This window comes from Ambystoma mexicanum, chromosome 13 (genome assembly GCF_040938575.1).
Source record: "Ambystoma mexicanum isolate Mex_15411 chromosome 13, UKY_AmexF1_1, whole genome shotgun sequence".
NCBI classification, from domain to species: Eukaryota; Metazoa; Chordata; class Amphibia; order Caudata; family Ambystomatidae; genus Ambystoma; species Ambystoma mexicanum.
Window position 1 is genome coordinate 6438287 of NC_090938.1, and position 17968 is coordinate 6456254.

The 17968-nt window shown below is 54.0% G+C and overlaps 1 protein-coding gene across 2 annotated transcripts in view; it reads left to right on the forward strand.

The window, feature by feature from the left end:
* The window catches only part of EPS8L3 (EPS8 signaling adaptor L3), a 467503-nt gene that overhangs the window by 62115 nt on the left and 387420 nt on the right, over nucleotides 1-17968 (forward strand). The window contains exon 2 of one of the 2 annotated variants that reach the window (XM_069632978.1): nucleotides 8927-8979. In XM_069632978.1, coding sequence (XP_069489079.1) covers nucleotides 8939-8979 — 41 coding nt within the window. In that variant the 5' untranslated portion in view covers nucleotides 8927-8938. Of the gene's footprint in view, nucleotides 1-8926; nucleotides 9077-17968 lie in introns of both variants that reach the window. The other variant, XM_069632979.1, reaches the window with a different exon arrangement.

Here is a 17968-nt window from a genome sequence, read left to right on the forward strand (position 1 = left end):
CAAGAGGTTGGTGGCTAAAAAAAACCCATCCCCCGCCCCATGTCACACACAAAACATTGGTTGAGTGTTGGCAATAAAAGGCCGTGGGTTTTTATTGCACATCATTATCTGATAATCCAGAATGTGTACTTTTGGGCACGAGGCCCAGAGGTTACGCCCTCAGGCCCATGCCGCATTCTTTTTTTTTTTATTTTTTTTTATTTTTATTGGTTTGTTCAACCTTTAAAAAATAACTAAAGCAAACAACACAAAAACAAAAAATACATCACATGTGAATTTTTTTGTTTTGTTTCCCTCCCTCCATCCCTCCCTCCACCATTTCGTCTTAACAACTCTATTAGCACTTCCATCGTGTCATATTAAGGGATAGTATCATGACAGCTACCAGAGAGTTCAAGTCTTTAATTGCACCAGATTTACTTTTTGGTCGTCCAGACGTCCTTTTACTACACAGAGAAAATGTATTAGTGCAAATAGAACTGCTCTATTAGATCCCTCAAATAAAGCTGCCCACCAGTCATCAGCCGTCATACATTGATGCTCATTAATCAGCTCTCCAAAGTGGATTTGTCTTTGATGTTGAAAAGATTGGCAGAACAGTGTTAGATGTTTTAAGGTCTCCTTATACTTGTTACAGAAACTACACCTTAGGTCGATGTCCGCGCACTTCGCCCAACTGCTCATACGTTCCTTTGTTTTTGGCATATTTAACCTGAAGTGCATGTATAGAGATCTTGCATGATGATCTGGAAGAAGGGTTAGATAAGTGTGCCTCTGATGATATGCTTTAGCTTCTCCTGGGACCTCTTGCATTAGAGTTGAATTAACTCTTAAGTCGCAAGTTTTGATCCAGTCAGCTCTCCAGATTTTAGTTTTTGCCAACTCGGGATTCTCAGATAACATTGTGACAGAAATGTCAAACTCCTTTAAAAGTGTTTCACAAAGGAGATTCCATTGAAAGAAAATCGTATGTTCTTTAGCAGTATCCGGCCTGTGTAATATTTTAAATTGGATCGCTGGATCTTTTATCAGTGTTTTCCTAAAGAGATTCAATAGGTTCCAGGTGACTCTTGCATTTATCGAAATGAGGCCCAATTCATATCGGAGACAGACCGTCGAGGTGCCTTTGGGAAGCTGTAGAACTCGCGTCCAGAATATATTTTCGAGTGAGTTCCACAGGTCACTTAAACAACCAAATGCGTTTTCACCGCCATAGATTAAGGCGGGTACCACTTTTTGTTGGAAAAATTCAATTACTGGTTTTAAGGAGAACTTTCCAAATGTTTTGTTAATTAGAATCGCTTGGCAAGCCATCTGTCGGCATTTGCTCTTTGCCAATTCTGCCCATGGTGCATCGTTTCTACTGGCACTGATCTTCATGCCCAAGTATGTAGAGTTTTTTACGGTCTGAAGTTGTTCGTTACCAAGACACCATCTGTTCTTTTTCCGTCGAATGCTACGGCCTTGCAGTTTCTCCAAAATTAAAATTTTGCATTTTTGTTTATTAATTCGAAGGCCGTTATCTGTGGTATAGTTGTCGAGACAATTTAGTTTCCGCTGAAGGCCTATAGGAGTCAGATCGACTAGAATAAGATCGTCAGCGTAGACCAAGTAGTTGATAGGCGAGCCATGTAGTTTCGGAGGAAACGTTGTTACACCAGTAAATGCCTCATTTATATCAGATATAAAGAGGTTGAAAATAATGGCTGCCAAAGGGCAGCCTTGTTTCACTCCCTTCTGTGTACTGATAGGGGCAGATAACGTGCCTTTAGTGTCCAAGCGGATCTGGATAGTGGTATCCGTGTGTAATTCACGAATCGCTTCCACTAGACTTAGAGGGCAGTTCCATCTAGTGAGTTTCTCCCATAACAGCTCTCTGTCTATGCTGTCAAACGCATGGGACAAGTCTATCAGAGCCAGATAGATCTTTGTGTTGGTTCTGATTGCTTCCATCTTTATGAGGTTCAATATCAATAGGTTCAAGCCGCATCCAACTCCCTTTACAAACCCTGCTTGTCTGGGGTCTACATGGTTATGATCTTTAGCCCATTTTAACAGTTTCTGTTGCAAAAGGGTGGCATAAATCTTCCCCAACACGTCAAGAAGAGCTATGGGCCTGTAGTTTTTTGGATTTAGACGGTCTCCCTTTTTAAAGATTGGGACCACTACAGTGCTTTTCCAAGACTTTGGGGTTGATCGGCTCGCGATGACTCGGTCAAACAGAGTAACACAAAAGTCTGCCCATAAAGCTGGAGTTTTTTTCAGTGTATAATTTGTTAGGCCATCAGGGCCGGGCGCTCTAGAGTCATGCACATTCTTGATTATATCCAAGATGTCACTTCTCTCAAACGCCAGGTCCCACTTATTTGACGTCGTAGGTACCCAAGTTGGTACGGGTTTGTCACTGCAAAAAAGGTCTGTGTAGAAAGTCGACCACTCAGCTTCAGTTACTGCTATGGCTTGAAGGGCTTGATGTGGAGCCATAGTGTTATTTATCAGTTTCCAGTATGCTGCTGAGTTTTTACCAGCCATTTCTTGCAGCATCTCTTCTGAGTCGTTTTGAAGCATAATCGCTGCATGTGATTTAAGCCAGTTTCGGTATTTGGCCTTGATCACTCTTTTACTCTCTTTCATGTTGTCGGTGTATGGACCTTTAAGTTTTCTTAGTTCTTGTCTCATCTCTCTTTTGCGTTGCAGAATAGAAACGTCGAATTTATGCTTTGGGCGAAACTCGACGTGTTTTTGATTGCGTTTATGTTCCTCAAAGTTAGACAGAAGATTTTGATATTCCAGAGATTTAACAGTGTGTTGAAAGGCATTAGAGATAGCCGCTACTTCTGTATCCAAAAGATTTAGACATATTCTACCAGTCCCAGTGCACACCGCAAACGGCCAACAGATCTGCTCACCCAAACAAGGGTGATGAATTGATAATTTTACCATATCGTGATCACTGTATTGCATTTTAATGACTTCCAGTTTCGTTGTTCTCTTGTGGATGTTTTCTGTCACAAATATGTAATCAATGACCGATTTTTGATCATCTCTTCTCCACGTAGGGCAGGCCGGAATATCACCAACCGTTTGTCCATTGAGCATGTGCAAGCCTCTGAGATCTAGTTCCAGACACCATTGAGCCGCAGCTTGTTCGCGTTTGCAGTTGCCTTTCTTATTTTCATCAGTTTGTGCAATATCTGGAATACAGACAATGTTTAGGTCACCACATACAATTAAGTCTAGCGGTTGCTCCTTTGTGAGTAAATCGTCGATCAAGGTTGTTACAAGGTCGATAAAGGTACGCTCTTCATTGCGTCTGTGGTTCCAGTATAAGTTGATAATATACAGGCAAGCTTCCTTGTTTATTTCTTTCTGATAGACACCAACGGCGGAGACCTGAATAAATGGTGAAGGATTATATGAGCTGAGGATCCGAAATCCAACGCCTTTCTTCACAGCCAAGAGGAGGCCAGCCATCGGCCTTCCCTTTGTTTGTTTTATAGCGGGATTAATAGCTATTTCGAATCCTTCCAACAACGGACTTTGAGAGAGCCATGTTTCTTGTAAACACAGAATGTCCAGTTCTGAGGCCCATGTTGTTTCAAATAGATGCATAAAGCCTCTAGTGTTCCAAGAACCTATATTACATATGTAAGTGCTTCTCGGTTCCTGGCATTATGTCATCGGTTCAGTGTTTAAGGTTTTAGCCAACCAGGACCAATCATCGCATTTGTTTGTTATGATGGCAGGGTTCCTTTCATTGTCTCGTGTGGTTGATGGGCTTACCATTCCATTGACTGTAATTCTTATCAGATCACACCCATGTGGAGAAGCTGCTGAGTCCCATATTCTCGGATGACTAAGCACTTGGCTTTCCTTTGGTTGATTCTCGGTGCTGTTCTCCAGATCTTGAGTAGATCTTTTATTCACATTATTCATTGGTCTACTGCAGGACTTCTCTTGGGAGTCAACAAGCAGAACACCTCCTTCGGCATTAGTTATGTCGAATCCTAGGGACATCAATACAGGACCGGCGTCCAATAGTGCATCTGCTATGATCTTAGAATGCAAATGTAAAATCACAGCATCAGTTTTCATTTCATTCGGAAATCCCACAATTTTAAGGTCTTCAGAAGTTATCGCACGTAGGCTGGGAATCAGCTGACACAGCCGCAGCACGTTAAATCGGTTTAGTATCAGGTCATCAGAAGATTCTATACGTTCCAGTATTAGGCGATGAGATGCTTGCCGCGTCACTGGTTGGTGTATTCTCTCCTTTGCCATTGGTTTTTGAGGTTGTTTAGTTGATCGGTTCACCCGCTCTGTTTGATTTTTATTTTTATCTGTAGGCATAGGCAGTTTGAACCCAGCATTGCTCGCTGTATGAGCCCCGATAGGTGCAACCTGTGTCGCACATATAGAAGCTTGCAACACTTTGGCCACGGTAGATGATTCAGTCCCCACCTGCGGGCCTAGAAATGGGCCCTTTGTACGGATTTTGGCATCAAGCATCCGTCTTTTGTCGTCCAAAGTCACAAAGCGGGTACTCTGCAGAACATCATCTGTGTTCTGCAGCGATGGTGGTTTAATCAATTGGCAGATTCTAGACACTCCCTTAAACGCTTTCTCAATAGTAGGCATATGTTGACTAAGCTTCAGAAATGAGGTACAAGGACTCTTGACTTCTTCCTGGGGTGTAATATCAGGCACGTCTGAATCAGTGTAGGTAGGTGCAGCAGAGCCTAATTTAAGTCCACCCTGCGAAGATGCCACTGACCTATCTCTGACGGTAAGTTCTTCCTCGTCATACACAGATACATTCAGTAAATCATCGGAACCATCACTGACACAATTTGATGTCTCTTTGAGATCTAATGGCATAGATTTTGTTGAGCTTACGACCATCTTTTTTCCAATAGTGGTGTCTTTAGTGATGGCTCCATTGACGGTTACGTTAACTGTTTTGATGTTACGTAAACATTTTCGAGCGTCGATTCCTCTTCTCGCTTTCCTTGCGGGTTGGTTTTTAGATTTTTTAAGTGAACCACCTGTGGTTTGTTTGTTGGCTGCGGGAGGCTTTTGTGCAGCAATTGGTTTCTTAAAGATGTCGTATATTGCAGACACGGGATTTACCCTCGCAGGTGGAGACATCGATTGCAGTTGGGAACAAGACGAATCTTGATTAGGATATTGTAATGCCAGGTTCGTAACCGCCTGGCTCTCTTTTAGAGCAGTTGCAAATGGAGTACTAAGCTGGCATTCGTCTACCGCGGTGATAGCAACATGCGGATTTATAGACGGTCTCCTAAGTTTCTCTGTTGTCTCAGGTGACAAGGTGAGATCTATCGAGTTTGCAGTGGCGATATGAGGCACAATATACTCTGGAGTTCCCTTATTGCTTAAAATTGGCTCTTTTTGCCCATTGGCAGGCCTGCATAATATATTGGCAGCAGTAGTGTTGTTGTTACTAGCAGCATTCTCAGGTGGGTTAGTTAGTGTACTTCTTTTAGTACTAAATGAGGAAACTGACATGACGCGTGACTGTTTCGCCTGTAGTGCAACATGAGGGGAGACTACCCCCTGGTAGCCGTGTTCTTTTTTTTGTTGTTGAAAGATACTCAGCGCTTCTTTAGCTACTTCAGCTAAAAGTTTTTTGTCTAGATTTGCATTTTTGGCGTGATCTGATAATGTTTCGAGCGCCCAATCTGTTTTTTTGTGTAGCTCTTGTAGAACTTCCTTACAATGGAGGTTTTTGTTTTCCATGCTCTCCAGTTTGTGATTCATGGCAGTAACCACCGTAGAAAGCTCTTTTATGTTGTCATTGAGATTCTCATACATTTTGATGAAGGGTGCGATGGAGATGGCCATAGAGGAAATTATAGTTGCTTGTAGGTCCTTAGTGTACTGAACAGTTCTTGGACCTTCTGGATTTATAGAGTCAAGTGGTGGCATTCGCCTACCACGGTGTGCCGGTCGTCGGATCTTGGGGTATGGCCGTTCCATTATGGATGAATCCGTTGAGGTTTGATCAGATAAGGAATCCATTGTACAAGAGGTATCTTCAGTAGCTTGCCTTGGCGCTAAGACTGTAGCTGGTGAACCCATTGCATTGCTAGGCTCTGTCGAGCTTCTTTTGAGTTTCTTGTTTTGCGAGCAGCTCAAACTGGGGGATATGCTCCCCCCAATCCTCCTTCGTTTATGCAATGAGCTTGACCTCAAGGTGAACAATATGGGTTGCGTGGTAGAGGAACACCCCCCAGAGCCAGAATGATTTTTTACGGGATCCTTTACAGCAGGTCACCGTTTATAATATTTTTAACAGCTCTTTCTTTATTTAAACGAGTGAGGTCAAGTAGCAGTTTGTTAGCCACCTCAAGTGAGTTTCTTCTCTCAGATCCTATTATAGGTTTGGCAGTGGCAGAGCTCGATGTAAAAAGAGGCAAGGCACCACCCAAGACATTATTCAGACATAGATCAATACCCCTCTCTTCAACTTGTCGTGCTGCAAGATACACGGGCACCTTGGTCCCACACGTAACTTCACTAAAAAGTACATCTGGTTCCTCAAATGAAAAGGCCTCTTTGCTGTTGTGTGCTGAAGAGATGTCAGGGTTTCCAGGTGAGGCCAAGGCACTATAGAACCCGGATCGAGGTGACTCATGAATTGTGTTTGTCTGTCCATTAGCAGTTGAACTAGTAGTTCCTGGAGGCTTAAGAGGAATCCCAGGACGCAACTGCGAGTCACTCGAAACGGCCACGGCATCCAAAAAGCAGACCCCGCCAGGTTCGCAGAGCGCTCTGCTCAAGCAGGGCTGCCGCAAGACGGCGCCCTTTGTGACAGGCAGAATCGATCCCTCCGCCCGCCCAGCAAAATCAGCATCGCACGGGGCGACCACTCCGACCCCGGACGGCTCCAGGCATCCGGCGAGGGCGGGGACCTCCAAAGCAGCAACGGAGACTTCGCCGTCCACGTTGCCACCGCCACCGCAGCCAACAACGTCGGCACGCACAGCAGGCCCACAAGACCAGCCGGCCTCCCCGACACTCGGCAAAGCAGCGGACAACGATGGATGTATACAGGTGACGGGGTTTGAAGTGTCTCAACGCAATTGCCGATACAGTTGCCGATACAGTTACAGTTACAATTACTGTGTGTAGCACAGTGTTTATGCTGGGAAGTACTCACCTCTGGCATAGGTGCTGCCCGTGCAGATGAGCATAGTCTTGATGGTGATGGTGGTGTGGCTGCTGCCGCACAAGCCGCACCTCGAACGTCATAAGACGGTGCGTGCACGGCAGGGTCCCAAGGGCTATCGCCAGAAACAGTCCTTGCTGTCGATCTTGGAGAGATCAGTTTTCGTTGAGCGCGGGTTTCGCGCATTCTCACGCTGAGGCTATGACCGCAAAATGGGTGTCAGACCAGGAGGGCTACACACCTCCACTCCTCCGATCCTCTGACTCCTCAGACTCTGCCCTGACTCCGCGCCCGCTCCGCGGGGGGAATGAGTCTTTGTAGGCAGACACACCCACAGCGAACGATGAACAGAGCAAACAGACTTTCCGCTCCACTCTCCACAGCTCCTCAGACTCTGCCCTGACTCCGCGCCCGCTCCGCGGGGGGAATGAGTCTTTGTAGGCAGACACACCCACAGCGAACGATGAACAGAGCAAACAGACTTTCCGCTCCACTCTCCACAGCTCCTCAGACTCTGCCCTGACTCCGATGTGGACCCCATACGTTGCCCTGTTACCTCTTTTCTTTCTTTCTTTTTCTCCCTTTTCCTGGGGTTTGGAGGGTCCTTGGGAGAAGAAAAAGTGAACTGCGTGTGAGGGATACTGGTTTGGTGCTCCATGCGGTGTCCCAAACAGAGTTGTGCTTTCTGGCAGCTTCTGTAGCTCCTTATATTGGCCCAGGAGCAGGCCCTGAGCTTTGTCTGCCTGTGTGGGGGTTGTGTCCAGCCTGGTGCCCCTTGTGTTCCTACCTGGTGTTTCCTGCCTTCCCCGCCCGACCCTGGGGTGCTTAGCACTTCCTTAGGGAGCCCTGCCCATGGTATTGCTCCCACCTCACCCCTCATCCTGCCTGGCTCCAGGATCTGAGGGGGTAGAGGAGGAGGGGGCAGGGTCGGATTGGCCCCTTGGCCTTTCGGCCCGAGGCCAGGCCGAAATCGTCCCTGGGGACTGGGGGCCGGTTTCTGGCCATGCCTGGGTCGGTTTGGAAGAAAAAAAATGGAAACTTTTTTTTCCATTATTTTTTTCTTTTTTTTTCTTAAAGCCTTTCATCCTTCTTAGGTCGATAAATGAGTACCAATTCAGGTTGGGTGATATTGTGTGCATATTTGTTCTATAAAAAAGAGCTTAAGCGTAAGTGCTATATCATGACATATTATAATTTGGCCTTGGACGCCTGCTTGGATTCACAGTAATTTAGTGTGCTTAGGGACAATGCTATTTGATGGCCCTTCCTGTTTTGGCAAGGGGTGAAAGGTCGTGTTTCATCGCTTCCTGGGATGTCACTTTGGGGTGGGGTCAAATGACATCACTTCAGGCGATGTCATCAGAGGTCAAGGGTCGTGAGGCGAGGGGTGGGCCACTTTTTTTGTGTGACCGACCCTGGGAGGGGGCTATGGACATGTTCCCTAACACTTGGCTGAGGCTCTGCCAGCCCTTGTCATGCCCCCTCTCCTTCTCCTGCCCCCCCCCCCCGCTTTTGAGCTGCTGTGTTCCCCCCCTGCAGCGCTGGCTAGGGCGAGACCCCGCCATCTGAGGAGGTATAATGGAGACACAGAAGCCTGGACTCCTGCCCTCAGTGGGGGGTCAAGTGCTGAGGTGCAATGGGGTGCATGTGCAGGGGGCGGGGGTGAGGGGCGGGGCAAGGGAGACTCAGGTGGGCGCGAGTTAATCTAATGCTTGAAACGTTTCCAATCCGCAGATACAAAAGAAGATGAACGAATACAGCCGATACCGTGACAGCGGAGTGTTCGAGTAAGCATCCCCGCGTGCGTGACGTCATGGGCGTGAGTGCGTGACGTCATAGGCCTGCATGCCTGTCGCAATCGCCCTGTGTGAAGACTTCATGGTCGTGAGTAGATGACATTATGGCTCTGTCTGCGTGACACCATGGCCTTGTTTTGTTTCTGTGTGCGTGACATCATTGCCCCATGTGCGTGACACCATGGCCTTGTTTTGTTTCTGTGTGCGTGACATCATTGCCCCATGTGCGTGACACCATGGCCTTGTTTTTGTTTTTCTGTGCGTGACACCATGGCCCTAAAACGAGTAGATTTGAGATATTGCTTTGCACAGCATTTGTTTTTCGTGGATGAATGGAGGGGGGCTGAGGGTAAGTTGGCGTGGGGGTGCTTTTTACAGAGGATGTCCCCATGAAGTTTCCAGATTGTGGGTACCATCCAGGTTTGTGGTAGCTTGAGGCGCTTTGCTTTGTTGTCTGCTGTCTCACTGCCCGGTGTCCAGAAGGGAGAGGAAGTGTGGGAAGAAGGAAGTCTCGGCTTTACACTTTCCCATGCTTCGAAAAACAGGCCTTTTGCCCCAGGCCCCAGGCCGCCAGAAAGATGGCACGATAAAGGGCGTGGAAGTTTAGGCGCGGGGTGGGGGGGAAACGGCGCGAACGCTGTGCCAACCCACCCTACAAAGAGAGCGAAAGAAGGAGGAAGGAGCCGGAACGCCGAGTACTTTCTTTCGGTACACGGTCCAAGAAAGTCGTGGGCGGCATGTGCCCAGGAACGGATGCCCAAGGGGAACAAAGCCTTGGGAGGAGAAGCCTTGGGCATCTCCAAACTGGACACAATGTGCCCAAAAGCAAACCATGTGATATATGTTTTTGTTGGTTATTTTCTGCAAGAAAATAAATTGCCTACGGCCTATTATTTTTCCACAAACTAAATTGGTCGGCTATGTTATTGCTCAGGGAGGGGTCAGGTGGCAGGAGCAACGGGAGCCCACACTACTCAGCCTATTCTTCCTTTTACATCACGCTATTTTCCACTCATTTAAGGCCCTGCTGCGCGAACTCAGTGCACTTAGCGTGGACATGCTTTAGACGCCTTTAGACTACTACGGTGGTGGCTGGCGCAGTATGAAAAGATCTGATCCAATCAAGCCCAAGGGGCCAATTCATGGAATTTCGTGCAGAAATCGCATAAAGGCTGTGCCAAGAAGGACACTGCACAAGCTTGCGTGCAGAAGAAATGCGCGCCACGTGTATTCATGGTATTGTTTACGCAAGTCGCGGCTGGAACGCCCCGACACGCCCACACGCAAAGCAAAAAACTTCCAGATTGGCTTCCTTTGCGTGCTCCACTAGGCGTGAATACCTGCACCCTTTAAACAGTGCGTGGGTTCCCCCGTAAACTGGCCTGTGTCTCGGGGACGTGCGTGGGTTCCCCCGTAAACTGGCCTGTGTCTCGGGGACCCTGTGTGGAGTCTCCCGTAACTGTATCCGTCCCCTGACAACATGAGTATACAAAATCTCAACTCAGCAATGACTTGGGAAATCTGTGTGCTAACCCACGTAAAACGTTCCTGCACCATGCTACACTGCTTACACGCACCACTATGTTACATCCAAACCCCGATTGAGTGCACACACCGCGAAAATCCGACATGCGACCCCATCTGCATGCTAAAACTCCTATAAGTGTACTTATACCTGCTTTCAGGTAGAGGGTCGGATGAAGGACTTGGGTGACCATTTCCAAGCTGAGACATTGCGTAATCGAATCTACGCTATTCTTGTACAGCCCTTGTGCGAATCCAGCCCCCCTCCCACATCGCTCAGGCCCTGCTCCAATAGAGGTTTTGTGATATTACTGGTACATGAGGTGGTTAGAACACACACAATTTAGGATCAGAGAAGTGCACAGGCCAGTGCATTCTGGCATTCCACAGGGGAGCCCACTGTGTGAGGCGGGAGCCCAGTGTCTGAGGCGGGAACCACTGTGTGAGGCCGTAGCCGAGTGTGTGAGGCGGGACACAGTGTGTGAGGACGGATCCCAGTGTGTGAGGCCAGAGCCCAGTGTGTGAGGCTGGAGCCCAGTGTGTGAAGCGGGAGCCCAGTGTGTGAGGCCGGAGCCCAGTGTGTGAGGCCGGAGCCCAGTGTCTGAGGCTGCAGACCACTGTGCGAGGTGGGAGCCCAGTGTGTGATGTGGGAGCCCAGTGTGTGAGGCCGGAGTCCAGTGTGTAAGTCAGTAGCCCAGTGTGTGAGTCAGGAGCCCAGTGTGTGAGGCCAGAGTCCAGTGTGTGAGGCGGGAGCCCAGTGTGTGAGGCGGGAGCCCAGTGTGTGAGTCAGGAGCCAGTGTGTGGGGCCGGCCCCAGTGTGTGAGGCGGGAGCCCAGTGTGTGAGGCGAGGGCCCAGTGTGTGAGGCCAGAGCCCAGTGTGTGAGGCTGGAGCCCAGTGTGTGAGGCGGGAGCCCTGTGTGTGAGGCGGGAGCCCAGTGTGTGAGGCGGGAGCCCAGTGTGTGAGGCTGGAGCCCAGTGTGTGAGGATGAAGCCCAGTGTGTGAGGCGGGAGCTCAGTGTGTGAGGCCGGAGCCCAGTGTGTGAGGCCGGAGCCCAGTGTGTGAGTCAGGAGTCCAGTGTGTGAGGCCGGAGCCCAGTGTGTGACTCAGGAGTCCAGTGTGTGGGGCCGGAGCCCAGTGTGAGGTCGGAGCCCAGTGTGTGAGGCCGGAACCCAGTGTGTGAGGCGGGAGCCCAGTGTGTGAGGCGGGAGTCCAGTGTGTGAGGCGGGAGCCCAGTGTGTGAGGCCGGATCCCAGTGTGTGAGGCCGGAGGCCAGTGTGTGAAGCCGGTGCCCAGTGTGTGAGTCAGGAGCCCAGTGTCTGAGTCGGGAACCCACTGTGTGAGGTCGGAGCCCAGTGTGCGAGGCGGGAGCCTAGAGAGTGAGGCGGGACCCCAGTGTGTGAGGCGGGACACAGTGTGTGAGGCGAGAGCCCAGTGTGTGAGGCCGGAACCCAGTGTGTGAGTCATGAGTCCAGTGTGTGGAGCCAGAGCCCAGTGTGTGAGGTCGGAGCCCATTGTGTGAGGTCGGAGCCCAGTGTGTGAGGTTGGAGCCCAGTGTGTGAGTCAGGAGCCCAGTGTGTGAGGCGGGAGCCCAGAGTCCAGTGTGTGAAGCGGGAGCCCATTGTGTGAGGCAGGAGCCCAGTGTGTGAGGCTGGAGCCCAGTGTGTGAGGATGGAGCCCAGTGTGTGAGGCGGGAGCTCAGTGTGTGAGGCCAGAGCCCAGTGTGTGAGGCCGGAGCCCAGTGTGTGAGTCAGGAGTCCAGTGTGTGAGGCCGGAGCCCAGTGTGTGACTCAGGAGTCCAGTGTGTGGGGCCGGAGCCCAGTGTGTGAGGTTGGAGCCCAGTTTGTGAGTCAGGAGCCCAGTGTGTGAGGCGGGAGCCCAGAGTCCAGTGTGTGAAGCGGGAGCCCAGTGTGTGAGTCAGGAGCCCAGTGTGTGAGGTCGGAGCCCATTGTGTGATGTGGGAGCCCAGTGTGTGAGGCCGGAGTCCAGTGTGTAAGTCAGTAGCCCAGTGTGTGAGTCAGGAGCCCAGTGTGTGAGGCCAGAGTCCAGTGTGTGAGGCGGGAGCCCAGTGTGTGAGGCGGGAGCCCAGTGTGTGAGTCAGGAGCCCAGTGTGTGGGGCCGGACCCCAGTGTGTGAGGCGGGAGCCCAGTGTGTGAGGCGAGGGCCCAGTGTGTGAGGCCAGAGCCCAGTGTGTGAGGCCGGAGTCCCGTGTGTGGGGCCGGAGCCCAGTGTGAGGCAGGACCCCAGTGTGTGAGGTCGGAGCCCAGTGTGTGAGGCCTGAACCCAGTGTGTGAGGCGGGAGCCCAGTGTGTGAGGCGGGAGTCCAGTGTGTGAGGCGGGAGCCCAGTGTGTGAGGCCGGATCCCAGTGTGTGAGGCCGGAGCCCAGTGTGTGAGCCAGGAGCGCAGTGTCTGAGTCGGGAACCCACTGTGTGAGGTCGGAGCCCAGTGTGCGAGGCGGGAGCCTAGAGAGTGAGGGGGGACCCCAGTGTGTGAGGCGGGACACAGTGTGTGATGCGAGAGCCCAGTGTGTGAGGCGGGAGCCCAGTGTGTGAGTCAGGAGTCCAGTGTGTGAGGCCGGAACCCAGTGTGTGAGTCATGAGTCCAGTGTGTGGGGCCAGAGCCCAGTGTGTGAGGTCGGAGCCCATTGTGTGAGGTCGGAGCCCAGTGTGTGAGGTTGGAGCCCAGTGTGTGAGTCAGGAGCCCAGTGTGTGAGGCGGGAGCCCAGAGTCCAGTGTGTGAAGCGGGAGCCCAGTGTGTGAGTCAGGAGCCCAGTGTGTGAGGTCGGAGCCCATTGTGTGATGTGGGAGCCCAGTGTGTGAGGCCGTAGTCCAGTGTGTAAGTCAGTAGCCCAGTGTGTGAGTCAGGAGCCCAGTGTGTGAGGCCAGAGTCCAGTGTGTGAGGCGGGAGCCCAGTGTGTGAGGCTGGAGCCCAGTGTGTGAGGATGGAGCCCAGTGTGTGAGGCGGGAGCTCAGTGTGTGAGGCCAGAGCCCAGTGTGTGAGGCCGGAGCCCAGTGTGTGAGTCAGGAGTCCAGTGTGTGAGGCCGGAGCCCAGTGTGTGACTCAGGAGTCCAGTGTGTGGGGCCGGAGCCCAGTGTGAGGCGGGACCCCAGTGTGTGAGGTCGGAGCCCAGTGTGTGAGGCCTGAACCCAGTGTGTGAGGCGGGAGCCCAGTGTGTGAGGCGGGAGTCCAGTGTGTGAGGCGGGAGCCCAGTATGTGAGGCCGGATCCCAGTGTGTGAGGCCGGAGCCCAGTGTGTGAAGCCGGAGCCCAGTGTGTGAGTCAGGAGCCCAGTGTCTGAGTCGGGAACCCACTGTGTGAGGTCGGAGCCCAGTGTGCGAGGCGGGAGCCTAGAGAGTGAGGCGGGACCCCAGTGTGTGAGGCGGGACACAGTGTGTGATGCGAGAGCCCAGTGTGTGAGGCGGGAGCCCAGTGTGTGCGGCAGGAGTCCAGTGTGTGAGGCCGGAACCCAGTGTGTGAGTCATGAGTCCAGTGTGTGGGGCCAGAGCCCAGTGTGTGAGGTCGGAGCCCATTGTGTGAGGTCGGAGCCCAGTGTGTGAGGTTGGAGCCCAGTTTGTGAGTCAGGAGCCCAGTGTGTGAGGTCGGAGCCCATTGTGTGATGTGGGAGCCCAGTGTGTGAGGCCGGAGTCCAGTGTGTAAGTCAGTAGCCCAGTGTGTGAGTCAGGAGCCCAGTGTGTGAGGCCAGAGTCCAGTGTGTGAGGCGGGAGACCAGTGTGTGAGGCCAGAGTCCAGTGTGTGAGGCGGGAGTCCAGTGTGTGAGGCCGGAGCCTAGAGAGTGAGGCGGGACCCCAGTGTGTGAGGCGGGAGCCCAGAGTCCAGTGTGTGAAGCGGGAGCCCAGTGTGTGAGTCAGGAACCCAGTGTTTGAGGTCGGAGCCCATTGTGTGATGTGGGAGCCCAGTGTGTGAGGCCGGAGTCCAGTGTGTAAGTCAGTAGCCCAGTGTGTGAGTCAGGAGCCCAGTGTGTGAGGCCAGAGTCCAGTGTGTGAGGCGGGAGCCCAGTGTGTGAGGCGGGAGCCCAGTGTGTGAGGCGAGGGCCCAGTGTGTGAGGCCAGAGCCCAGTGTGTGAGGCCGGCGCCCAGTGAGGGAGGCCGGGGCCCAGTGTGCGAGGCCGGAGCCCAGTGTGTGAGGCCGGAGCCCAGTGTGTGAGTCAGGAGCCCAGTGTGTGAGGCCGGAGCTCAGTGTGTGAGTCAGGAGTCCAGTGTGTGAGGCCAGAGCCCAGAGTGTGAGGCGGGAGCCCTGTGTGTGAGGCGGGAGCCCAGTGTGTGAGGCGGGAGCCCAGTGTCTGAGGCGGGAACCACTGTGTGAGGCCGTAGCCGAGTGTGTGAGGCGGGACACAGTGTGTGAGGCCAGAGCCCAGTGTGTGAGGCTGGAGCCCAGCGTGTGAGGCCAGAGCCCAGTGTGTGAGTCAGGAGTCCAGTGTGTGGTGCTGGAGCCCAATGTGAGGCAGGACCCCAGTGTGTGAGGCGGGAGCCCAGTGTGAGGCAGGACCCCAGTGTGTGAGGTCAGAGCCCATTGTGTGAGGCTGGAGCCCAGTGTGTGAGGCCAGAGCCCAGTGTGAGTCAGGAGTCCAGTGTGTGGGTCTGGAGCCCAGTGTGAGGCAGGACACCAGTGTGTGAGGCGGGAGACCAGTGTGTGAGGCGAGGGCCCAGTGTGTGAGGCTGGAGCCCAGTGTGTGCGGCGGGAGCCCAGTGTCTGAGGCCGGAGCCCACTGTGCGAGGCGGGAGCCCAGTGTGTGATGTGGGAGACCAGTGTGTGAGGCCGGAGTCCAGTGTGTGAGTCAGTAGCCCAGTGTGTGAGTCAGGAGCCGTCAGGAGCCCAGTGTGTGAGGCCGGAGCTCAGTGTGTGAGTCAGGAGTCCAGTGTGTGAGGTCAGAGCCCATTGTGTGAGGCTGGAGCCCAGTGTGTGAGGCCAGAGCCCAGTGTGAGTCAGGAGTCCAGTGTGTGGGTCTGGAGCCCAGTGTGAGGCAGGACCCCAGTGTGTGAGGCGGGAGACCAGTGTGTGAGGCGAGGGCCCAGTGTGTGAGGCTGGAGCCCAGTGTGTGCGGCGGGAGCCCAGTGTCTGAGGCCGGAGCCCACTGTGCGAGGCGGGAGCCCAGTGTGTGATGTGGGAGCCCAGTGTGTGAGGCCGGAGTCCAGTGTGTGAGTCAGTAGCCCAGTGTGTGAGTCAGGAGCCCAGTGTGTGAGGCCGGAGCTCAGTGTGTGAGTCAGGAGTCCAGTGTGTGAGGCCAGAGCCCAGAGTGTGAGGCGGGAGCCCTGTGTGTGAGGCGGGAGCCCAGTGTGTGAGGCGGGAGCCCAGTGTCTGAGGCGGGAACCACTGTGTGAGGCCGTAGCCGAGTGTATGAGGCGGGACACAGTGTGTGAGGCCAGAGCCCAGTGTGTGAGGCTGGAGCCCAGCGTGTGAGGCCAGAGCCCAGTGTGTGAGTCAGGAGTCCAGTGTGTGGTGCTGGAGCCCAATGTGAGGCAGGACCCCAGTGTGTGAGGCGGGAGCCCAGTGTGAGGCAGGACCCCAGTGTGTGAGGTCAGAGCCCATTGTGTGAGGCTAGAGCCCAGTGTGTGAGGCCAGAGCCCAGTGTGAGTCAGGAGTCCAGTGTGTGGGTCTGGAGCCCAGTGTGAGGCAGGACCCCAGTGTGTGAGGCGGGAGACCAGTGTGTGAGGCGAGAGCCCAGTGTGTGAGGCTGGAGCCCAGTGTATGAGGCGGGAGCCCAGTGTCTGAGGCCGGAGCCACTGTGCGAGGCGGGAGCCCAGTGTGTGATGTGGGAGCCCAGTGTGTGAGGCCGGAGTCCAGTGTGTGAGGCGGGAGCCCAGTGTGTGAAGCGGGAGCCCAGTGTGTGAGTCAGTAGCCCAGTGTGTGAGTCAGGAGCCCAGTGTGTGAGGCCAGAGTCCAGTGTGTGAGGCGGGAGCCCAGTGTGTGAAGCGGGAGCCCAGTGTATGAGTCAGGAGCCCAGTGTGTGAGTCAGGAGCCCAGTGTGTGGGGCCGGACCCCAGTGTGTGAGGCGGGAGCCCAGTGTGTGAGGCGAGGGCCCAGTGTGTGAGACCAGAGCCCACTGTGTGAGGCCGGAGCCCAGTGCGTGAGTCAGGAGTCCAGTGTGTGAGGCCAGAGCCCAGTGAGGGAGGCCGGGGCCCAGTGTGTGAGGCCGGAGCCCATTGTGTGAGGCCGGAGCCCAGTGTGTGAGTCAGGAGCCCAGTGTGTGAGGCCGGAGCCCAGTGTGTGAGTCAGGAGTCCAGTGTGTGAGGCCGGAGCCCAGAGTGTGAGGCGGGAGCCCTGTGTGTGAGGCGGGAGCCCAGTGTGTGAGGCGGGAGCCCTGTGTGTGAGGCGGGAGCCCAGTGTGTGAGGCTGGAGCCCAGTGTGTGAGGATGGAGCCCAGTGTGTGAGGCGGGAGCTCAGTGTGTGAGGCCGGAGCTCAGTGTGTGAGGCCGGAGCCCAGTGTGTGAGTCAGGAGTCCAGTGTGTGAGGCCGGAGCCCAGTGTGTGAGGCGGGAGTCCAGTGTGTGAGGCGGGAGTCCAGTGTGTGAGGCCGGAACCCAGTGTGTGAGGCCGGAGCCCAGTGTGTGAAGCCGGAGCCCAGTGTGTGAGTCAGGAGCCCAGTGTCTGAGTCGGGAACCCACTGTGTGAGGTCGGAGCCCAGTGTGCGAGGCGGGAGCCTAGAGAGTGAGGCGGGACCCCAGTGTGTGAGGCGGGACACAGTGTGTGAGGCGAGAGCCCAGTGTGTGAGGCGGGAGCCCAGTGTGTGGGGCCGGAGCTCATTGTGTGATGCCGGAGCCCAGTGTGTGAGGCGGGAGCCCTGTGTGAGAGTCAGGAGTCCAGTGTGTGAGGCCGGAACCCAGTGTGTGAGTCATGAGTCCAGTGTGTGAGGTCGGAGCCCATTGTGTGAGGTCGGAGCCCAGTGTGTGAGGTTGGAGCCCAGTGTGTGAGTCAGGAGCCCAGTGTGTGAGGCGGGAGCCCAGAGTCCAGTGTGTGAAGCGGGAGCCCAGTGTGTGAGTCAGGAGCCCAGTGTGTGAGGTCGGAGCCCAGTGTGTGAGTCAGGAGTCCAGTGTGTGAGGCCGGAGCCCAGTGTGTGACTCAGGAGTCAAGTGTGTGGGGCCGGAGCCCAGTGTGAGGCAGGACCCAAGTGTGTGAGGTCGGAGCCCAGTGTGTGAGGCCTGAACCCAGTGTGTGAGGCGGGAGCCCAGTGTGTGAGGCGGGAGTCCAGTGTGAGAGGCGGGAGCCCAGTGTGTGAGGCCGGATCCCAGTGTGTGAGGCCGGAGCCCAGTGTGTGAAGCCGGAGCCCAGAGTCCAGTGTGTGAGTCAGGAGCCCAGTGTGTGAGGCCGGAGCCCAGTGTGTGACTCAGGAGTCCAGTGTGTGGGGCCGGAGCCCAGTGTGAGGCAGGACCCAAGTGTGTGAGGTCGGAGCCCAGTGTGTGAGGCCTGAACCCAGTGTGTGAGGCGGGAGCCCAGTGTGTGA